The 19581-nt window shown below is 47.2% G+C and overlaps 1 protein-coding gene across 1 annotated transcript in view; it reads right to left on the reverse strand.

Annotated features, from left to right (window-relative positions):
• Positions 1-18050, reverse strand: part of mpp4a (MAGUK p55 scaffold protein 4a) — a gene marked incomplete at both ends in the record, with an annotated part of 60109 nt that extends 42059 nt beyond the window's left edge. The window contains 5 exons of the mRNA XM_084311317.1: positions 5436-5567; positions 14264-14347; positions 14650-14727; positions 17525-17646; positions 18011-18050. Coding sequence (XP_084167443.1) covers positions 5436-5567; positions 14264-14347; positions 14650-14727; positions 17525-17646; positions 18011-18050 — 456 coding nt within the window. The remainder of the gene's footprint in view (positions 1-5435; positions 5568-14263; positions 14348-14649; positions 14728-17524; positions 17647-18010) is intronic.
• Between the last annotated feature and the right edge of the window lie 1531 nt (positions 18051-19581).

The following is a 19581-nucleotide window of genomic DNA, read 5'->3' on the forward strand; positions in this document are numbered from 1 at the left end:
ATTGTTTTATGTGAATATAAAATATCAATAAAAGTAAACAGTTGACACAAAGGTGCAGATGAGGGTCTGTGTACCCTATCTGTCATAATATATGTTATGTCCTGTTATGCTACGTGTAGGTTGTGACCAGTGTTGTGCTAGTTACTGAAAAATAGTAACTCAGTTACTTTACTAGTTACTTCATTTCAAAGTAACTTCGTTACTGTACTAGTTACTTACACCCAAAAGTAATGAGTTACTGTGAAAAGTAACTATTTCGTTATTTAAAAAAATAAATAAAAAAAAAAGATTGCTCCCGAGTCCCATGCCCCAGATAGTATTCAAAATCGGTTGATCAACTTGACAGTTTCCATTCACATCACCGAACTCTGCTAAGCAATGTGGTCTAGATACAAACACAAATCTGACACAAACAAATGTTGTCCCGAGTCGATATAATAAGAAGTGCGGCGGTTGAAGGAACAGCCTTGATGTCGCCGGAGCGTTTCATTATTACCATTATAATTCAAGGGTACTTGAACTGTACTGCTGTACTGTACTGTACCCATTCTGCAATCTGTTAATAAAGTTTTCATTCATTCATTCATTCATACTACGACTATGCTTGCACCTCATGGTACCAAAGCACCTCAAAGGCGCCTAAAACAAAATTACAAACATCACAAAACAAACTGGTCAGACTACTACTTGACCTGAACCCACCTCACCCCTGCCCACTTTGACAACCTAGGATGGCTTAGAGTAGACGACAGAGTACAGCAACTTGCAATGGGCCTGGTCTACAAGATACACTATATGACCGGGGTACCCATGTACATGTCAAAATACTTCCCAAAGGTCAGTGAATACCACAACCACTACACCAGAGGGAGCTCCACAAATCATGTAAAACCCAGATTCGGCTCAAACAAGGGACTAAACACGTTTCGCAATTATGCCACAACAATGTGGAACGCCCTACGGGTAACAGTACTGTATATTTGAATACCGTTTATGTCACAAATGTATCAGTACTAAATACCTATATGTCCCTATGCCATAAATGTCATGTATGTTGTGTATGTCATAAATGTCTATATGAATTGAAAATGGGGGACCCTGATGGAAACAAGACAAACGTCTTTCTCAGGTCTGCATCCCCTTAACAATTGTATGTATTGAGCCGTACTGTATTGTACCCATTCTGCAATCTGTTAAATAAAGTTTTCATTCATTCATTCATTCATTCACCATCTTGCAAGTTGCAACGTTGTTTAAGATATCAATCAAAGCATTGCAACGTTAGAATAGTTAGGATATCAATTGTGCATGAAAGGACTATTTATATTGTTTGATTAGTATTATGAGATTCCCTGGCAGATTTCGTACAGTCAAAATCCGTTGATCAACTTGAGTTTCAGTTGCACTCACCAAAGTCTGCGGTGGTCGAGATGTAGTAACGTTACGTTAGTCGACTCCAGCAGCGCCTCAAACATGTTCTTTATCTCGTTTCCATGTTGTATATTAATTATCTCTCCAAGTAGTTGCTAAATGGTTTGTTAGTTTGTTACTGCGTTCTTTTTATGTGGATTCATAGCGAGCGTTTGTTTTGTTTACAATAGAGAGGGTCTATTTCTTTCCGTAGCCGCATCTGGTTTGCGCACTTCTGATTGGCCAGTGGCCAGACTCGCCTCGTATCATTCTACGCGGGTGGGGATGAGGATAATAATAATCACTACCGCTCGCTATCAATCTACGCCGTATATAACGCAAATAACGCAGTGACGAACCATTCAGTAACGTAAGTAGCGTTACTGAATTTCAAAAGTAATGCGTTAGAGTACTAGTTGCGGCAAAAAGTAACTTCGTTTCTGTAACGCGTTACTTTGTAACGCGTTAGTCCCAACACTGGTTGTGACACACTAGCAGTTACACTGTAGGCTACTGTGCCTTTAAGAGAGGGGCATGGGTAGCGCTCCAGGAAGGGTTGTGTTATGTAACCTAAAGTTCAGTTGAATAAAGTTATGAAACTACACGGTCGTGTGTTCATTGTCTCAACATAACAATTGGCGAACAAGGATGGCTGATTTCGTTTTACCACGATTATTGGCGTTGGGACAGGCGGATCTGGCAGAAGCTAGAAAGTGCACACTTCTGCGACATTGCCTCGGACAGGAGGGGCAACGGATTTTTGCTACGTTTACATTAGCCGACGATAAGTATTCTACTGCTACCGAGGCTCTGAAGTCGCATTTTTGCTTGGGAAGAAGCCGTCGGATGTACCGTTTTGAGTTTCGCCAGAGAGCACAGAGGTCTGGTGAGACTGTTTCGCAATATGTGTCTGCCTTGGGGGAGCTAGCCAAGCATTGTGATTTTGGGGGCTTGTAGGATGGACTCATAGTCGACCAGCTGATTGAAAGAACATTGTGTGCTCAACTGAGGGAGAGACTGTTATTAGAGCCGGACTCCATGACACTAGCTGATGCAGTAGTGATTGGAAAACAGTTGGAGACAGCTATCTCTGAGGCGTGCAAGTTCTCCCGCGCTGTGCATGAGCCTGTGACGTCACCTCCACCCGGAATTCAGAACGTGGCCCAGGAGACAGCTGGCACAGACGGTGACAGCTTCGATGTGCAGAGAGTGGCAGACAGGGCGCCGAGGGTGAATGGACAAAGGTGTTGTGGTAACTGTGGCTCCCCTAAGCATGCAACCAGGGACCTGTCCTGCCCTGCTCTAGGCAAGCGCTGCCGTAACTGCAACAGGGTTAACCATTTTGCGCGCTGGTGTCGCTCTCCTCCTGATCACGCACAGTCTGGGGTTGTTCCCATCAATACAGTACAAAGCCCACATGCCTCATTCAGTCATTGCACATGTCGTGTGGGTGGGGCCTCCATACCACTCCTCGTGGAAACAGGGGCTAAAGTGTCGCTCCTGAATAGGTCCACTTATGACCGGCTCTTCAGTCACGTGCCGTTGACTACAGCAGCAAACGCCCTGTCGGGGTATGGCCACGCCCCGATCACCACTTTAGGGGTAGCCTGCCTACCTGTGGAGTACAAAAAGAAACGCATCCCTGACACCGAGTTCTACATCACACAGAGAGGGGCTAACATCATGGGGCTAGACCTGTTTCATTCTCTGGACTTCACATTGACCGACGCTGGGGGTCTAAGCGTCCTGCAGGTCACCGCGTCCTGGCCTGACCATCATTGTTCGAAGGCCTGGGCTGTATGACTGGATTTGTGCACCAGCCCTCTGTGGACACGTCTGTCCGACCCATCATTCAGCCGCTGCGGCGCATTCCCTTGGCCCTCTGTGATGCGGTGGAGGAGGAAATTCATCGTCTGGTGAAGGAGGACGTCATAGAACCGATCACCGCCTCGCCCTGGGTGTCCAACCTGGTGATAGCCAAGAAACGGGGGGGCGGACTGCGTCTCTGCGTCGATCTGACAGACGTAAACAAAGCTATCATCCCTGACAAGTATCCCCTCCCCACAGCGGAGGAGCTGACTAGCCATTTCCATGGCTCCACGATTTTCAGTAAAATGGATTTACGTCACGGCTACCTGCAGGTTCCCCTGGCACCGGGCAGTATGGACCTCACAGCTTTTGTCACACATGTGGGGGTTTTCAGGTACAAGCGCATGGCTTTTGGCCTGTCATCAGCCCCAAGCTGTTTTCAGAAAATAATGTCGCTCATTTTGGCTGGCATCCAGGGGGTCAGCATCTACTTGGATGATGTGGTGGTGCACGCGCCCACCGCTGCACTCCATGACGCTCACCTGGAGCAGGTCTTCCAGCGCTTCAAGCAACACAGGGTCACACTAAACGCTGAGAAGTGGAGCTACTGAGGTCGAGTTCCTGGGGTTCAGGCTCTCCAGGGAGGGTATCACCCGATCATGTCCCACACCGAAGCAATCCTGTCCCTGCCAGACCCGCAGTCGCCGTCCAAGCTGTCTTCTTTTCTGGGCATGGCTGCCTACTACCTCCGGTTCATGCCACACTATTCTGACTCGACGGCCCCTCTGCGCCAGCTGTTACGCAAGGATGCTGTATGGGACTGGACCCCGGCCTGCCGGGAGGCTGTGCGCGTCATCAAACAGCAGCTCACGTCCCCGCCAACACTGGCGCATTTCAGCCTGACCGCGCCCACCTTGGTCACCTGTGACGCCTCTGGGGTGGCGCTCGGCGCCATGCTATCCCAGGTTCATGGAGGGGTAGAGCGTCCAGTAGCTTTTGCCTCTCGAGCCCTCACACCAGCCAAGCAGAAATACTCGGTGGGGGAAAGGGAGGCCCTCGCCTGTCTGTGCGCCTGTCTGTGCGCCTACGAACGCTGGCATGTCTACCTGTATGGCAGGGCGTTCACTATTCGCACAGATCATCAGTCTCTGACAGCGCTGCTGGCGACCCGAGGGGCGGGGCACAAGCCTATGAGGCTACTGAGGTGGGCTGAATCAGTACAACTTCGGACTCGAGTTTATGCCGGGGCGTTCTAACACGGTAGATGACCTTCTTTCGAGAGCCGTCTCTATGACAAAAAAGCTGGGTGAGGCGAGTCCTGAACCCGAGGACGACGTGGACTGGGTCCACATGCTGCATGGACCGCTCAGCGCAGTAGTCACGCTGTCTGAGCTGCAGCAGGCTGCGGCTGAAGATGAGACATTTGCAAATCTCTGTGCCTATATCCAGGACGGCTGGCGAGCTCTCCTGCTGGGGGAGGTGCGCCTCACCCAGTGGTCACCGCGCTATTATACCAGAGGCGGGTTCGATGAGGGTTCCACCCGCCTGGCATGGGGACTATGTTACTGGGTAAATGCCACAGGGTTGGTGGACTGAAGTGTTCAGTTTCTGTTCATGGACTGAAATGTTCTATTGCTGTTGCAAAAGGGAAGGGGGGGGGTAAATGTTATGTCCTGTTATGCTACGTGTAGGTTGTGACACACTAGCAGTTACACTGTAGGCTACTGTGCCTTTAAGAGAGGGGCGTGGGTAGCGCTCCAGGAAGGGTTGTGTTATGTAATGTAAAGGTCAGTCGAATAAAGTTATGAAACTATACGGCCATGTGTTCATTGTCTCAACATAACAATATATATTATAATCTGTCCAGTGACCAGGGTTTAGTGGTTAAGAGTCAGACATTTCTAATGGTTCTCAAGTTCTGCCGCTGTTAGTTCTGGGCGGGCCAGAGGGACTGGCAGAGGCAGTTAGTGGTATTTGTTACATGTTCAAAATATAATCAATTCAATGTATGTGCATGTGCTGTGAATGAGTAGTGATTACTGTGTGTGTGTGTGTGTGTGTGTGTGTGCGTGCGTGCGTGCGTGCGCGTGTGTGTGTGTGTGTGTGTGTGTGTGTGTGTGTGTGTGTGTGTGTGTGTGTGTGTGTGTGTGTGTGTGTGTGTGTGTGTGTGTGTGCGTGCGTGCGTGCGTGTGTGTGTGCGTGTGATGCCTCCTCACCAGTGGCTGTTTGTTCTTCACCAGACAGACGATCCTCATGGCCTCCTCTTCCTCAGGCAGGTCGTCAGGCAGAGGAGGTAAGACAGGTCCATAGGCTGACTGGGCAACAATGTCATGAGATGACAGGAGGGCCTTGCGAGACAGACAGGTGGTTAGATAGACAGACAGACAGGTAGAGAGATAGACAGGTGGTTAGATAGACAGACATACATGTAGAGAGACATACAGGTGGTTAGATAGACAGACATGTAGAGAGACAGATAGGTAGTGAGGCAGACAGGTGGTTAGATAGACACACAGACAGACAGGTAGATAGATAGACAGGTGGTTAGATAGACAGACATACATGTAGAGAGACATACAGGTGGTTAGATAGACAGACATGCAGAGAGACAGATAGGTAGTGAGGCAGACAGGTGGTTAGATAGACACACAGACATGTAGAGAGACAGACAGGTAGAGAGACGGCCAGGTGGTTAGATAGACACACAGACAGGTAGAGAGAGAGACAGGTAGATAGAGAGACAGGTAGAGAGAGAGACAAGTAGAGAGATAGCAATTATTTTTCAATTTCAACAAACTATACAACATCAACATTAACATCAATAATAACACAACAACAATAATAATAATAATAATAATAATAATAATAATAATAATAATAATAATAATAATAATAATAATAATAATAATAATAATAATAATAATAATAATAATAATAATAATAATAATAATAATAATAAGACAATAAGAAATAAGAAATACTTATTACTTATAGATCAAGACTAATAATACAAAATACAAAAATTTAAATACCAAGTAAAAATAATAAAGGCATCACAAACAACACAAAATACATTAGACATTGGACATAGGACATTTCCTGAATCACGTGGGATATGATTGGTCCATATCTTAGCTGGCATTTTGATATAGGAATAGTGGAGTATACTACATCCTGTAGTCTTTGTGGTGAGACCGCTGTTGCTGCTAACTAAGGAGCGCCATGACACAGCAATTTCAGGGTCCAGCCAGTTTATCAGGGACCTCAGAGAGAAGGACCAGAAATATAACTTAAAATCAGGGATAGCCAAGCCCCCATCTTGTTTCCTACGTTAAGTGGTAGTTATTTTGATTCTCAGGCGTTTGTTATTCCAAATTAATTTGGATATCATAGTTTGAGTCTTACGCCAGTGGGCTATTGGAGGAGGAAGGGGAAGCATTGAGCTGACAAAATGTATCCTAGGTAGTATGTTAATTTTAATTGTGGATGCTCGGGCCTGTAACAAAATTAGGAAGGCTCGACCTTCTATCCAGGTCCTGATGTATTTGATTATTTGTGCCTGTGAAGTTGAATCTAGTTGTCTGATTCAGTGGGGAAGATCTCTATGCCAAAGTGTTCAACTATGGGGATGTCAGCCGGTAGTTGCACCGCTTTGGCCGACTCATTAAGAGGAAGACAAGAAGATCTAGACACCGGGAAGAGTGTGGAGCATAATTTGCCATTATCATTGCTGACTGTGAGACATAGAGAACCTTATTAATCCTGTGTATAAATTAATTTCCAAGTCCCATGGCCTCCAGTACCGTCCAAAGATATGACCATTCTAGTCTATCGAATGCCTTCATGGCATCTAAAGACCGGAGTTGTATTGTTCTTACTGATTATTACAATTACATGTAACAAGTCTCCTAAGATTATCTGCGGCTAATCGACCTTGAATAAATCCAGTTTGATCACAGTGTACCAGCACCGCCATATACTTCTGCAGACGATGGGCTAGTATTTTGGCAAAAATGTTAAGGTCGGCCCGAGAAGACTCAGGGGCCTATAACGTAAGGTTATCCTATAACCCTATTATAGTATGTTACTGGCTGAGCGTCCCGCTCTGCCTACTGAGATAACCCCTTATCTCCACGCACCTAGTGTGCTCCGGGGAACAAAACAAATGCACCCACTTGCACGTGACCACGCCACTCCCATGCATCCTATATTACGCCAGAAGTGGTCACGCCTCACCCTTCCCGTTGGATTTCCATAAGCGGAAAACATCCAAGGGACCTCAGGGCGCTGAGAGCGGGACGCTCAGCCAGTATCATATAACTATGGTTATAGGTTAACCTTACGTTATATATCAACTGGCTATCGCGTCCCGCTCTGCCTACTGAGATAAGTGCAGAGCAGACGCGTGGCCCGGACAAATGCACCCCCTGAGGGCCCGTAAGCCCCAGCCAGGGAGGAGGGCAGTCCCGTCCACCCGCCCATCGAAGGGGGGAGGCAGTCAACTCCACCAAAGTGCGAAAAAGGGGGGGAACCAAGAACCCCTGAACCAAGAACCCGCGGTCCACACCCACACACCCCTGCTAGCCCACCTGATGGCGGGATGCAGGAGAGGTCCCGGACCTCAGGACCGCCTGGGAGACAGAACCCCCAGACATGTCCATGAGGTAAAACCTAACGAAAGGACTCGGGGAGGACCAGGAGGCCGCAGCACAAATGTCCTCCACCAAGGCCCCCCCTAACAGGGCAGCAGAGGCCGCCACACCACGAGTGGGGTGCGCCCTGACGCCCCCGGGGGGAACCTGTCCAGCCAACGTGTAGCAAAGGGCAATGCCCTCGCGCAATCAATGTGACAGACGCTGCTTGGACAGCGCCTCACTTGCACGAGGGTCACCGTAACAAACAAACAGTTGATTGGAGGCCCTGAAACCCTGCGTGCGACTAAGGTAAAGCCCCAGCGCACGGACAGGACACGACAGGTGCAGGCTCGACTCCAACTCACTAGCGTGAGGAGGAGGATGAAACGCCTGAATCACAATATCCCTGGAGCGAAAAGAGCTCCGGATATTCTTTGGCACGAAGACTGGATTTGGCCTCAGAGTCGCCGTGCTATCGGCCCGAATAGACAGGCACTCAGGCCGCACCGAGAGAGCACAAAGCTCACCCACGCATTTAGCGGAGGTGATGGCCAAAAGGAACGCAGTCTTAAAAGACAGCTGACCCAACGGCGCCTGCTCAAGAGGCTCAAACGGGGCCTCCGACAACCGACCCAGGACCAGTCGGAGGTCCCAACTCGGAGACAAAGCACGCTCCACAGGCTTAAGACGCAGAGCGCCAAGCAGGAAACGTTTCACTAGAGGGTGGCTGAACAGCGTACCGCCCTCAAAGCCCATGTGACAGGCTATCCAGAATAGACTGGAGGAAGGAAAGAACCGAGTCCAGGGGGCAAGACACTGGGTCCAGGCCCCCAACCTCACACCACTCTTGAAACATACGCCACTTCCCAGCGTAAACCACGGTAGTGGATGGAGCGCGTGCGCGTTCCGGATGGTGTCAACCACAGTAGGGTTCAGACACATCACCTCCAGATTCACCCTTTCAGCAGCCAAACCATCAATGGCTGCCCCAGAACAGGACGCAGAAACAGGCCCGCGGTGACCATGGAACAGGCCATGGCGGGGCCACCAAGAGCTGAATCAGAGCCGGGAACCACACAGCCGTGGCCCGGTCCGGCGCGACCAGGATCAATGTCCTGCGCCCCCGATGTACCCGCTCCAACAGCTGCTCGCAAACAGGTCCACCGTGGCCTCCCCGAATCGGTCCCAGATCCGTCTAACTATGTCTGGACGTAGTCCCCACTCGTCGGGGTGACTGCACCCACATTCTCCCTGCCGGGGATGTGGAGAGCCCTCAGGCTGCTCAGATTGAGAGACGCCCATAGCCAAAGGCCGACCGCCGCCAAGTGCAGACGGGGGGAGCGTACTCCTCCCTGTCTGTTGATATACGACGCTGCCGTCGTGTTGTCCGTCCTGATCAAAACATGCCTGTCCACCACAAGGTGGCCGAACCGCTTTAGGACCAGAAGGACGGCCTTCAATTCCAACACATTGATATGTAGAGCAGACCGGGCAGCATGGCACTGCCATATGCCCCCTACTACGTGGGCCCGACACGTCCCCCCCATCCCGTGAGGGAGGCATTGGTGAAGATCGTGACGTGTGATAGCCTGCTGCCCATGGGGACCCCGCTTGTGAGGGCACCAGGTCTCCCCCAGTGGTCGAGATCCCCCAGTATTGACACGGGAACCGTCAGCCGCTTCCACTTGTCTCTCACCGGGTCTATTCTCATCCCGGAAAACCACCTCTGTATCCTCCTCATGAAGAAGAGGCCAAGAGGGACCACAGAGTGAGCAGATGCCATCATAACGAGCAGGCGCATCACGGACAGCGCCGTAACCGTCCTGCCAGGACGGAACCTCCTGAGCGCGCCGAGAATATCCTCCTGCCGCCGCTCTGAGAGGGTTGCCCTCATGGGCCCTGAGCTTAGAACCAAGCCCAAGTACTCCATCTGTTGACTGGGAAGAGGAGTACTCTTCTTCCAGTTCACAGCAAAACCCAGGCTGGTGAGGTGTTACACTACCTGCCTGGTATGAGACCTGGCGATCTCCTCTGACCGGCTGAGGACCAGAATGTCGTCGAGGTAGAATAAAACTCGTATCCCCTGACGACGCAGAGGGTCCAGCGCGGTCGCTACGCACTTGGTGAATGTGCGAGGAGCCAGAGAGTAGCCGAACGGCCGCCTCTGGTACTCGTACGTTACACCCTGAAAAAGGAAACGTAGGAATTTCCTGTGAGGAGGGAAGATTGGGATGTAAAAATACGCATCCTTCAGGTCTATGGAGGTGAACCAGTCTCCCACTCTGACAGCGCTTAACAGGTGTTTGACGGTCAACATTCTGAACCTTCTCGCCACAATCAGACCATTGAACGCGGACAGGTCCAGTATAGGTCTGACACCTACCGATTTCTTGGGCACCAGAAAATACCGGGAGTAAACGCCACACATCGCGTCCCCCTTTGGGATCACGATGATGGCCTGCTTCGCCAACAGAGATTGGATCTCGTCGGCCAGAGCTGTCACTGCTGCCAGAGCTGTCCAGGCCTAGCTAGCAACTGGCTGTCAGCCCCTGTCCCCATGAGAAGCGAAATGTGGGGCTGCTTGCGCTTCACTGGAAGAACACGGCCTGCAGCCAAAGGGAACAAATCCTGTGTCCCGAGCCCTGTGTCCCGTAGTGTAGCGGGGGGGAGTAACCGGAGAGTGTGCTAGACACAGCTAGACGGCAACGTTTTTTTAAGGTGTGCTCATCTAATGTAGCCGATCCCTCGGCCGCCGAGGCTGTCGGCCTTGTGATCACCTGTTTTCTTTGTGCCCAGGGTACCTCAGGCGGGGGAAACATGGCCGCCGGTCGGGGGCCTCACCGCAGCCGCTGGCGAGGCCGTGCTCTCACCTCTGGCTGTGTGGTGTGGGGCGGTGTGGAGCCCAGGTCAAATACCGCCCGCGCCCCTGCGGACAGACCAAATAGTCCCTCTGCGGAGAGGGGAGCGCTGAGGAGGGGAAGTCTCCTCTCCTCCTCAAGGGGAGACTGTTCCAACCAAAGATGCCTGTGAACAAGTGTTGACAGCATCCTAGCCTCCCTGCGGTTATAGCTTGCGGCTGGGTCAAAAGCTGTATAACCTCAAAAACATGCGCAATGTTTTTGACGTCGGCTGGCCCTAAGGCCCCACTACCCGACACCATTTTGGACAGAAAAGTGGCCAATTGAGCAATGTTATTGGTTGCTGCTAAATTCCGTCCCGCGGCGATAAGCTTCATCAGCCCACTCAGCCACCTGCCGGGCCGACTCGCCCTCCGGCGTCGGCTTCCGGGTAGGATACCGTTCAACCATGGCAAAGGACCGATGCTACCTGCTCCTCTAAGCACGGCACACCTGCCCTGAGTCCTGTCGTCAGCCCATCCACCTGTATAAAGGGTAAATAAGCCTCAGCAAAAAACCCCACATTAGACATCGATTGACCTTCAGCAATGAAACGGTTAAGAGGAGGAAAAAGTGGTGACAACCCCGCCGGGGTACATGGGGAACGGCGCCCCAACATTGTACAACATTGTAGCATTAGCATTAGCTGCACGCGCTAGGATACTTGGAAAAACATCCGAAAGAGAGTCATGACGACCATGTTTTCCCAAATATCCCGCCTCCTGCGCCAATACATCACTCAGTCGTCTCACGAGACAACGAGCAGTATCACACATGCCATTACCAATGCTTGCTAGCGCAGGCCCTACCTGTGAGCGACTTAGCTCGACTACTAACCGTCGCGCAACGTCCCTCGGTCCGCTGTCACGAGACGAGGAAAACACAGGACAGGACCGCCGCGCTGTTAGGACGTACCGAGAAGGTTCTGGGGGCCGGCGAACTTCTGGCGAATTTCCAACATTGTGTAATTTCTCCTTACGCTTCATAACAATCTGCAGTTCAGAAGTGCACCTGAGCTGCTACCGCTTTGTAAACGAATGAGGAAGGGTGAGGCGTGACCACTTCGGGCGTAATATAGGACGCATGGGAGTGGCGTGGTCACGTGCAAGTGGGTGCATTTGTTTTGTTCCCCGGAGCACACTAGGTGCGTGGAGATAAGGGGTTATCTCAGTAGGCAGATCAGGACGCGATAGCCAGTTGATATATAACTGCCACAGTCAAGTTTCAAGTTTCAAGTTTCTTTAATAGTTGTCATACAGAAGTACAGAATACTTTTATACAAAATGCTTCTTACTGTTACGCTCCAGAGACTGTGCAAGTCAAGATAAGTATGAAATAAAATAACATAGTATAGCATGTAAATTAGAAGTAAAAAAATTTGGTCACAGTGTTCAGTATAGACATATGTACAATGTTCGATGCAGAGTAGACGTAACTGAGTTACCATATAATATACAATACTATATAGTGCAAGGCAGAAATAGGATGAGGTGCAATTTAGGTACAATTTACAGTAGGTGTACGAGTTGTAGTGCAAATCCTTTATCAATAAATATAAAGTGTGTTTGTGTGATCTAAAGTGTGGAGAGTGGGTGCTGCAGTGTGTTGTTTGTTTAAGTGAGTGTGTGCGTGTGGGTGTGTGTGCTGTGTGCATTTGATGGTTGTTGCATAGTGTTTATTGTTCGTTTAGCAGCCTGATGGCCTGGGGATAGAAGCTTCTTCTGAGTCTTTCTGTGCTCGCCTTAAGACTCCGGTATCGCTTGCCTGACCGCAGCAGTTCAAAGAGGCAGTTGTTCGGGTGGCTCGACTCCTTAATAATTATCTTAGCCTTCCCCTTGCACCGCTTGTTGTAAATGTTCTGGAGGGTCCTTGTCTTTTTTAAGTAACAAGGAGATCAAGGCCATGTTAACGTCTCTCGAGAATCCCTTCTGTTCAATAGCATGTTGAATCATATCGAACAGCAATGGGCCCAACTGGTCCCTGAATGCCAAGTAAAACTCAGGAGGGATCCCATCCCAACCCGGTGCCTTACCTCTCTGCATTTCAGCAATCGTCTCTCTGAGTTCTACAACAGTGATTGGTCTCCCCAATTCCCTAGCCTCTTCCTCGGATAATTTTGGTATTTTGAGACCATCAATAAACGTTTCAAATTTGTTATGATCAAAGTTGACCTCTGAGCTATACAGTTGTGAATAAAATTATCTAAAAGTGTCATTAATCTTTTTTGAGTCAGTGGTGACTGCTCCTTGTTGTGTCCTGATTGAGTGCATATCCAAAAATGTATCATTTGAGCGTATTTTCATTGCCAGTAAGTGGCTTGGTCTGGAGTGTTGTCTATGTATGGAATTTATTTATTTTTTAACTATCATACATTGTATACTTTCAGTGCCGGCCGTGTTTTCCTTTTTACCCCCTTGAATGCCGCCACCCACTTCAATGATAGCGTTAAAAACGCATAATCTATGTTTTAAATTATGGCTATGTGTCTAATCTGCCCGTCGCTTATCAATGTCTTGTTTGCAGTCAACATTGTCGAAACGGATTGTTTTTTAATCGGTTCATATCCTTTTTATAGCATTTCGAAAAGCTATCGTTTACTTGAAGATTTCAGGAAAATAGAAAGATTCCGTCATAAACGGCATTTATTGGAATATTCTCGAATACACTAGACACGTTGTCATTTGTCGGCCTATTTATGAATAGTTTTCAAATAAACGCTAGATTATCGATATTATGTGTACTTATGCACGCTATAGAAGCGAGCTGAGAAATCGATTCTCTTATTTCCTCAACAGCACACACACATATACGGGACACGCTGAGATATAGGTCAAAACAGCTCCGATTACCCCAAGACTGGTAACATAGATTCCTTACCTTAGATCAGATGTTCTCCAAAAAGATTATTCCAATTCCTGATCGCCATTCCAAATATTGATCGCGTTTATTGATTGATTATTGGCTGCTGTAAATATATATTCCAGGCTGCTTTCCATCTCGTGATCACTTCCCTCTTCATCAGATCCCTCGCCAGCATAGTGGAGCCAGTAGGCTGCCCCCCCACAGATCCACCAGTGTAATCGAATGGCCTGCAGTTACACAGGGATAGACGATAGGGGGCGGTATTTTCCCATCGGAGCTCCTAGAGGGGCTGCTGTACCAACGGGAGACTCGGTTGATGAAATATAAATTCAGATCGCTAATAAAAAAATTTATACGACAATTAGCGTCGTCGGCACTCAACGGGGGCATGAAATGACGACATAACACGTCGCTAGCACTCAAAGTCTGCTCATTGTAGTTAATCTGCAGTGAGGTGTATAGGTCCGTGTATAGCTTTTCCAGCCCTTCTAGTTTTTTTAATGGGATTTACGTAGATTGGATGTGAAAAGCATGACATGGCTTCTAACAAAGCTTTTCACTGCATTCCACATTAATATGAAACTCTATATGTAAAGATGAATATGTAACTTATTATGTAAAGATGGTTAATATGACTGTATAACTCCATACCTGCATGTGTGGTGACCTGAGGATGTCGTACAGCTCTCTGGCATCATGCGAGGGACAGGGGACTGTTCTCATTATGGCCATGATCTGGTTGACACACAGTAGAATACAGTCACACGACTATTATACACACATAAAGAAAACCAATTATCCATGCGATGTGTATTAGACAATTAAAAGGTTTAAGGCAAGTGTGAAGATAGGGATTGTGAAGATAGATAGTGTGTGTGTGTGTGTGTGTGTGTGTGTGTGTGTGTGTGTGTGTGTGTGTGTGTGTGTGTGTGTGTGTGTGTGTGTGTGTGTGTGTGTGTGTGTGTGTGTGTGTGTGTGTGTGTGTGTGTGTGTGTGTGTGTGTGTGTGTGTGTGTGTGTGTGTGTGTGTGTGTTGACCTCATGTGACAGTCCAGCAGCATAAGGCAGGAAGGGGCTGGGGGTAAGTCTCTGGAACTGTAGCAGGCACTCATACACCTACACACAGACCAAATAAATCCAGAATCAGGGAACTACAGTAGATAAGAGTGTTTCGGAACTAATCAAATTATGCACGTGTTTGATGAGATGTACAGTAACGATGAGTGACTACCTGTACATCTCCTCAATTTATCCCTCCTTGTTTAGTAGCAGGAATAACATTATCTTGTGACTTCAAAAGCACAACTGTCAATCTGCTTAACCTCTTAAGCACTAGCCATATTTTGAGAAAAACTGCCTAAAAGTACATAACCACGTAAATGGAAGATTGCTCCACTTCTACAAGGCCATTTGCATGTTCCTGATATCTAGGGACATCTATGGATCTCAGGGAATGTATTTCCAGTGTCAGAGATATTGTGTCTGTTACTATGCTTGAGTAAATTGTAATGAACCAAAGGAGAATATCAATTATTATTATTTTTGACTGTGAATAACACCATGCTAACATTGACCAGAGGTTGCCACTGAGCTCATTCAGCACCTTCTTGAGATCAAGTGTACAAAGAATCTAAGCAAATAAATAAAGGGCAGATGATTTACAGGGTTTTTTGTAGATACAGTAGTGAATTTTGCCATCCGGACACATGCAATTTGAAATATGAATATAGAATATAGAATATCAGGCCTATAAATTACCTTATTATGGCCAAGTCATACATCTATGGTCGGGCCAAATCTCCTCTTTCCAATGGCAGAGTTAAATCTGGATTTAGTACCATCCGGCGCCCGTTACAAGGCAGCAAAGACCGTGAATGAAATCTAGTTGTGAGGGTCCACCTATCCCTGGACCTTTCTTCCCTTTCCATCTTCCTCAACAGCCCCCACCCTTGCACAGACTTTCCACTACTCCTCAACAGCCCCCACCTTTGCACAGACTTTTCCCAGCCCCTGGATCTTTGTTGTCACTACTCCTCCTTCACTTGCACTTCATCAGGTTATTTGTATTTAATGTCTACATGTCTCCCTTCCCCTGCTACATTGTCTCTTGTTCCCTTGTTAATTGTTATTTATTAGTTCCCTGTTTTATTTCCCCAGTGTGTTTGGTATTGTGTTTTCCTATACCCCTGTGTGTTAGTTCTACCTTCCCTCTCAGGTGTGTCTTGTTACCAATTACCCCCTTGTGTTAATCAGCCTGTGTATTTATGCCTGTGTACCCCTTGTCTCCCTGTGGCGTCATTGTGTTTCCTGCCTTGTTCCCCTTGGTCTGTTCCTGCCGTTTTCAGATCAGTCTTGTCTCCCTGTGTATCCTGCTCTCTCACCTGGTAATGTTTTTGCACTGTGTGCCTCCCCAGCTTTGCTGTATCTTGTTTTCGTTTATTTTCTAGTTTCTCAGTTTTAGTGTCATTACTGTTTGTTTGGCTTTCTTTATTTTTCAAGTGTCTCTCCTGCGAGTATTTTTCAGCACCGTCTTGTGATGTGTCATTTTGTTTTGTACATTTTTGGACTTGCTCTCTTTATGAGATTATTCTTTGTTTTGTATTTTGCCCTCTGCCAGTCTTAAGCTGAGCTATTCCTTGTTTTGTTTTACTGCTGCCTTTGAAGTATTTTGTGTTACACTTCACCCCTGGCTCGAAGTGTCTCGAATTAAAGGAGCAGTGCTCATATTTGACAATTTACATCTACCTCTCCCTCGTCTCTGTTTGCGCTTGGGTCCTCTGCCAACACAATCCCTAACACTAGTGTCAGTACAGTTACTTTTGTGTAATGTCCATAGCTCCGCCATTTTTCACCAGATAGATTTTTTGTAGACGTTCACAGAAAGGTATAGAAACAATATACGTTGTATTTTATGGCAATAACGTTCAGGTTTGTTCAGATATAATCACGAAAATAACGTTCAAAAAATAAAATTCACGTCAGCCCCTCCAGCTTAGACAGGGGCTGGTGTGAGCTGGGTAGTGTAGTTTTATGAAATTTTTACGTCCATCGAAAGCCCCTGGTCTCCTCTCTCTTAGAACTACAACCGTTTCATGACGGCTTCCTTTATTTGCGTCTAATTTATCCGGTTTCCGATCCAATGTACTGAGATTTCTATAAACTCATATTTACCAAAAAAACACTTAAAATCATTGGTAAACAAACGTAGTGCTGAAATTATACACTTTGACTGCTGTTTTGATAGGGTTAGGGTATTTAATCTTGGCTACTTTTGAAAAAGAAACTTAAATTAATGAATATGAAATTGTACCATCTATCAGGGCTGAGGTTTAGAATTATGTCATTAACCATGTAAAATCAGGGCTAACACACTTGAGCCCACTTTAGAATGTTAGCTAGCCCTAACCTTCAGTCAGGGTTAGCCCACTTTAGAATGTTAGCTAGCCCTAAGCTTTAGTCCGGGTTAACCCACTTTAGAATGTTAGCTAGCCCTAAGCTTAGTCCAGGTTAGCCCACTTCAAGAATGTTAGCTAGCCCTAAGCTTCATTCAGGGTTAGCCCACATTAGAACGTTAGCGCTAGCCCTACACTTCAGTCAGGGTTACACTAGAAGCCCTTGGGTTATAAAATGTTCTAGAATGTATTTGGCTAAGGATGCATGTAGTGTAAAAAGTGTTATTGCACAAGTTAATTAATCAAAGGTTGAATCCAAATGTGTCTAGTTTGATTAATTCCATCATGCACTGCATATCTGCTACGATATAAGTCAACTGATCGTGAAGTTTGGAGCCAAGAAGCACGGATGAACACACTCTCTCTCTCTCTCTCTCTCTCTCTCTCTCTCTCTCTCTCTCTCTCTCTCTCTCTCTCTCTCTCTCTCTCTCTCTCTCTCTCTCTCTCTCTCACACCCCTACCTTTATCAGAGCGTGAAGCCATGGTGCGCTGAGCAGATCATGCAGGAGATCAGCTCCACCAACATCTCTACTGATGGCCCTCCGAACCTCCTCCACTATGCTGTATAACACCTCACTGAGACCTGGCTCGCGCGCACACACACACACGCACGCACGCACGCACGCACGCACGCACGCACGCGCACACGCACACGCACACGCACACGCACACACTCACACACACACACACACACACACACACACACACACACACACACACATACACACATACATACATACATACATATATATATATATATATATACATATATATATACAGTAAACACACAAGTAAAACAGTATGACAGGTGACAGCAGGTGGTCCTGTAGCTCTATTCTAGAGGGACACATGTAGTCTCTATGTAGTGTGCATGTGTGTGTGTGTGTGTGTGTGAGAGAGAGAGAGAGAGAGAGATAGAGAGAGAGTGTGTGTGTGTGTTTGCTCACCGTTCTCGTACAGTGACTCCATCTCCATGTCCTGCTTCATGTTGATCACGGTCTCACCAGATGCCTGGAGGAGAAATAAAGGGTTAGTCCACCTAAAAGGCCAGCTAGCAAGCTAGTAGCTACATCAACATAATGGACTTTGAAGAGGAGAATGTTGTTTATCTGACTCATTTACACTAAACTTCAACCCATACATCAAAAACAAAAAATGTACACAACATGCAATACCAATAGGTCACTTTTTGACAGCATTACAGATTCTACCGAACACGGCACCCTTATGGGAAATACAGTCTTCTCCAGAGTCAGACAAGAAGATAGATACCAATTTCCTCTCTGTGCGTTCAGTATAAAGCTATCCAACTGCAAGCTAGTCTAGCTTAGCACAAATTAATGGAAGCAGATACAGACCAGCTAGCCTAGCTGTGGTCCAAAAACACCTCTCCTGGAGTTTTAAGCTAGGCTTTTGGTCCGTATATTTCATAAAGATATGCGCTGGCCCCCTGGTTGATGACCCCACTCACCAACAACCAGACAGAGCAGGAGGTGGCCTATAATAAGAGCCATGCGCATTCGTTTCACCATCGAGCCAGTGGCGGCTCGCCCATAGGGGGCGCTGGGGCGCCGCCCCCCCCCCCCCCCCCCCTGGTGAAGAGAGCAGGAGAAGAAGAAAATGTTTTATTTTTATTTTTATTTTAGAACCCTAAAAATAAACTAAACATGTTTAAAATGAATAATATTTACTCATTTTAAGTATGTTTGTGTTTCAAATGCACAATAACATTAATATATCAAATATATATCATTGTTTTGTGATTCACATGACGTCACTGTCTGATATGATATAGAGTAGACTACCTCTGAAGCTGGTGACCATTAAAAAAAGCATTTGACAAAAAAATATAGGAAGGGGGGGGGGGGTTGCCCCCCCCCCCTTCACCCCCCCCTCCGCCTACCCTCTGCGCCCACCCAAAAGTAGGTCAGACCGGCCACCACTGCATCAAGCGCATCATAGGACTGCTGAGAAGATGCTATATGTGTTTGGACGCAGCAGCTGACACACCTCAGACAACCCTGAGCCCGCTGTTCATCCTCCAGTGGCCAGCATCTCTCTCCTGTGTTTTGCAATTCTTTTTTTGCACTCTGATTTCAAATGAGCCTATTCCCTCTTTCACTTCAGCCGCTGTGCGCTCCTCTCCTGACACCACATTAATCTCACCTGTTATCTCATCCCATGCGTTATTTTTTTGGGTGGCCTTGTACTTGACACTTGACACTTGTACTTGACACTACTAAATAAGATGTCACGCTAAGATGTCATGTTCTACAGCAGTGGTGCCCAACCAGTCGATCGCGATCGACAGGTAGATTGCGGGCTGATTTCAAGTAGATCTCGATTAATAAAATTCGATTATAAAAAAATAAAAATATAATTATTATATATTTTTTTTAAATCAACTCTGCCTCTCTTTGTTAACTACAACAAGCAATGCTGTTTGTTATTTAAGATGAGGTCGGACTCGGCACTGACATATTTGTGTTCATTATGCTGCTTTTATAAAGCCTCAATT

The sequence above is a fragment of the Notolepis coatsorum genome (assembly GCF_963971535.1).
Source record: "Notolepis coatsorum genome assembly, chromosome: 3".
In the NCBI taxonomy this organism is placed as follows: Eukaryota; Metazoa; Chordata; class Actinopteri; order Aulopiformes; family Paralepididae; genus Notolepis; species Notolepis coatsorum.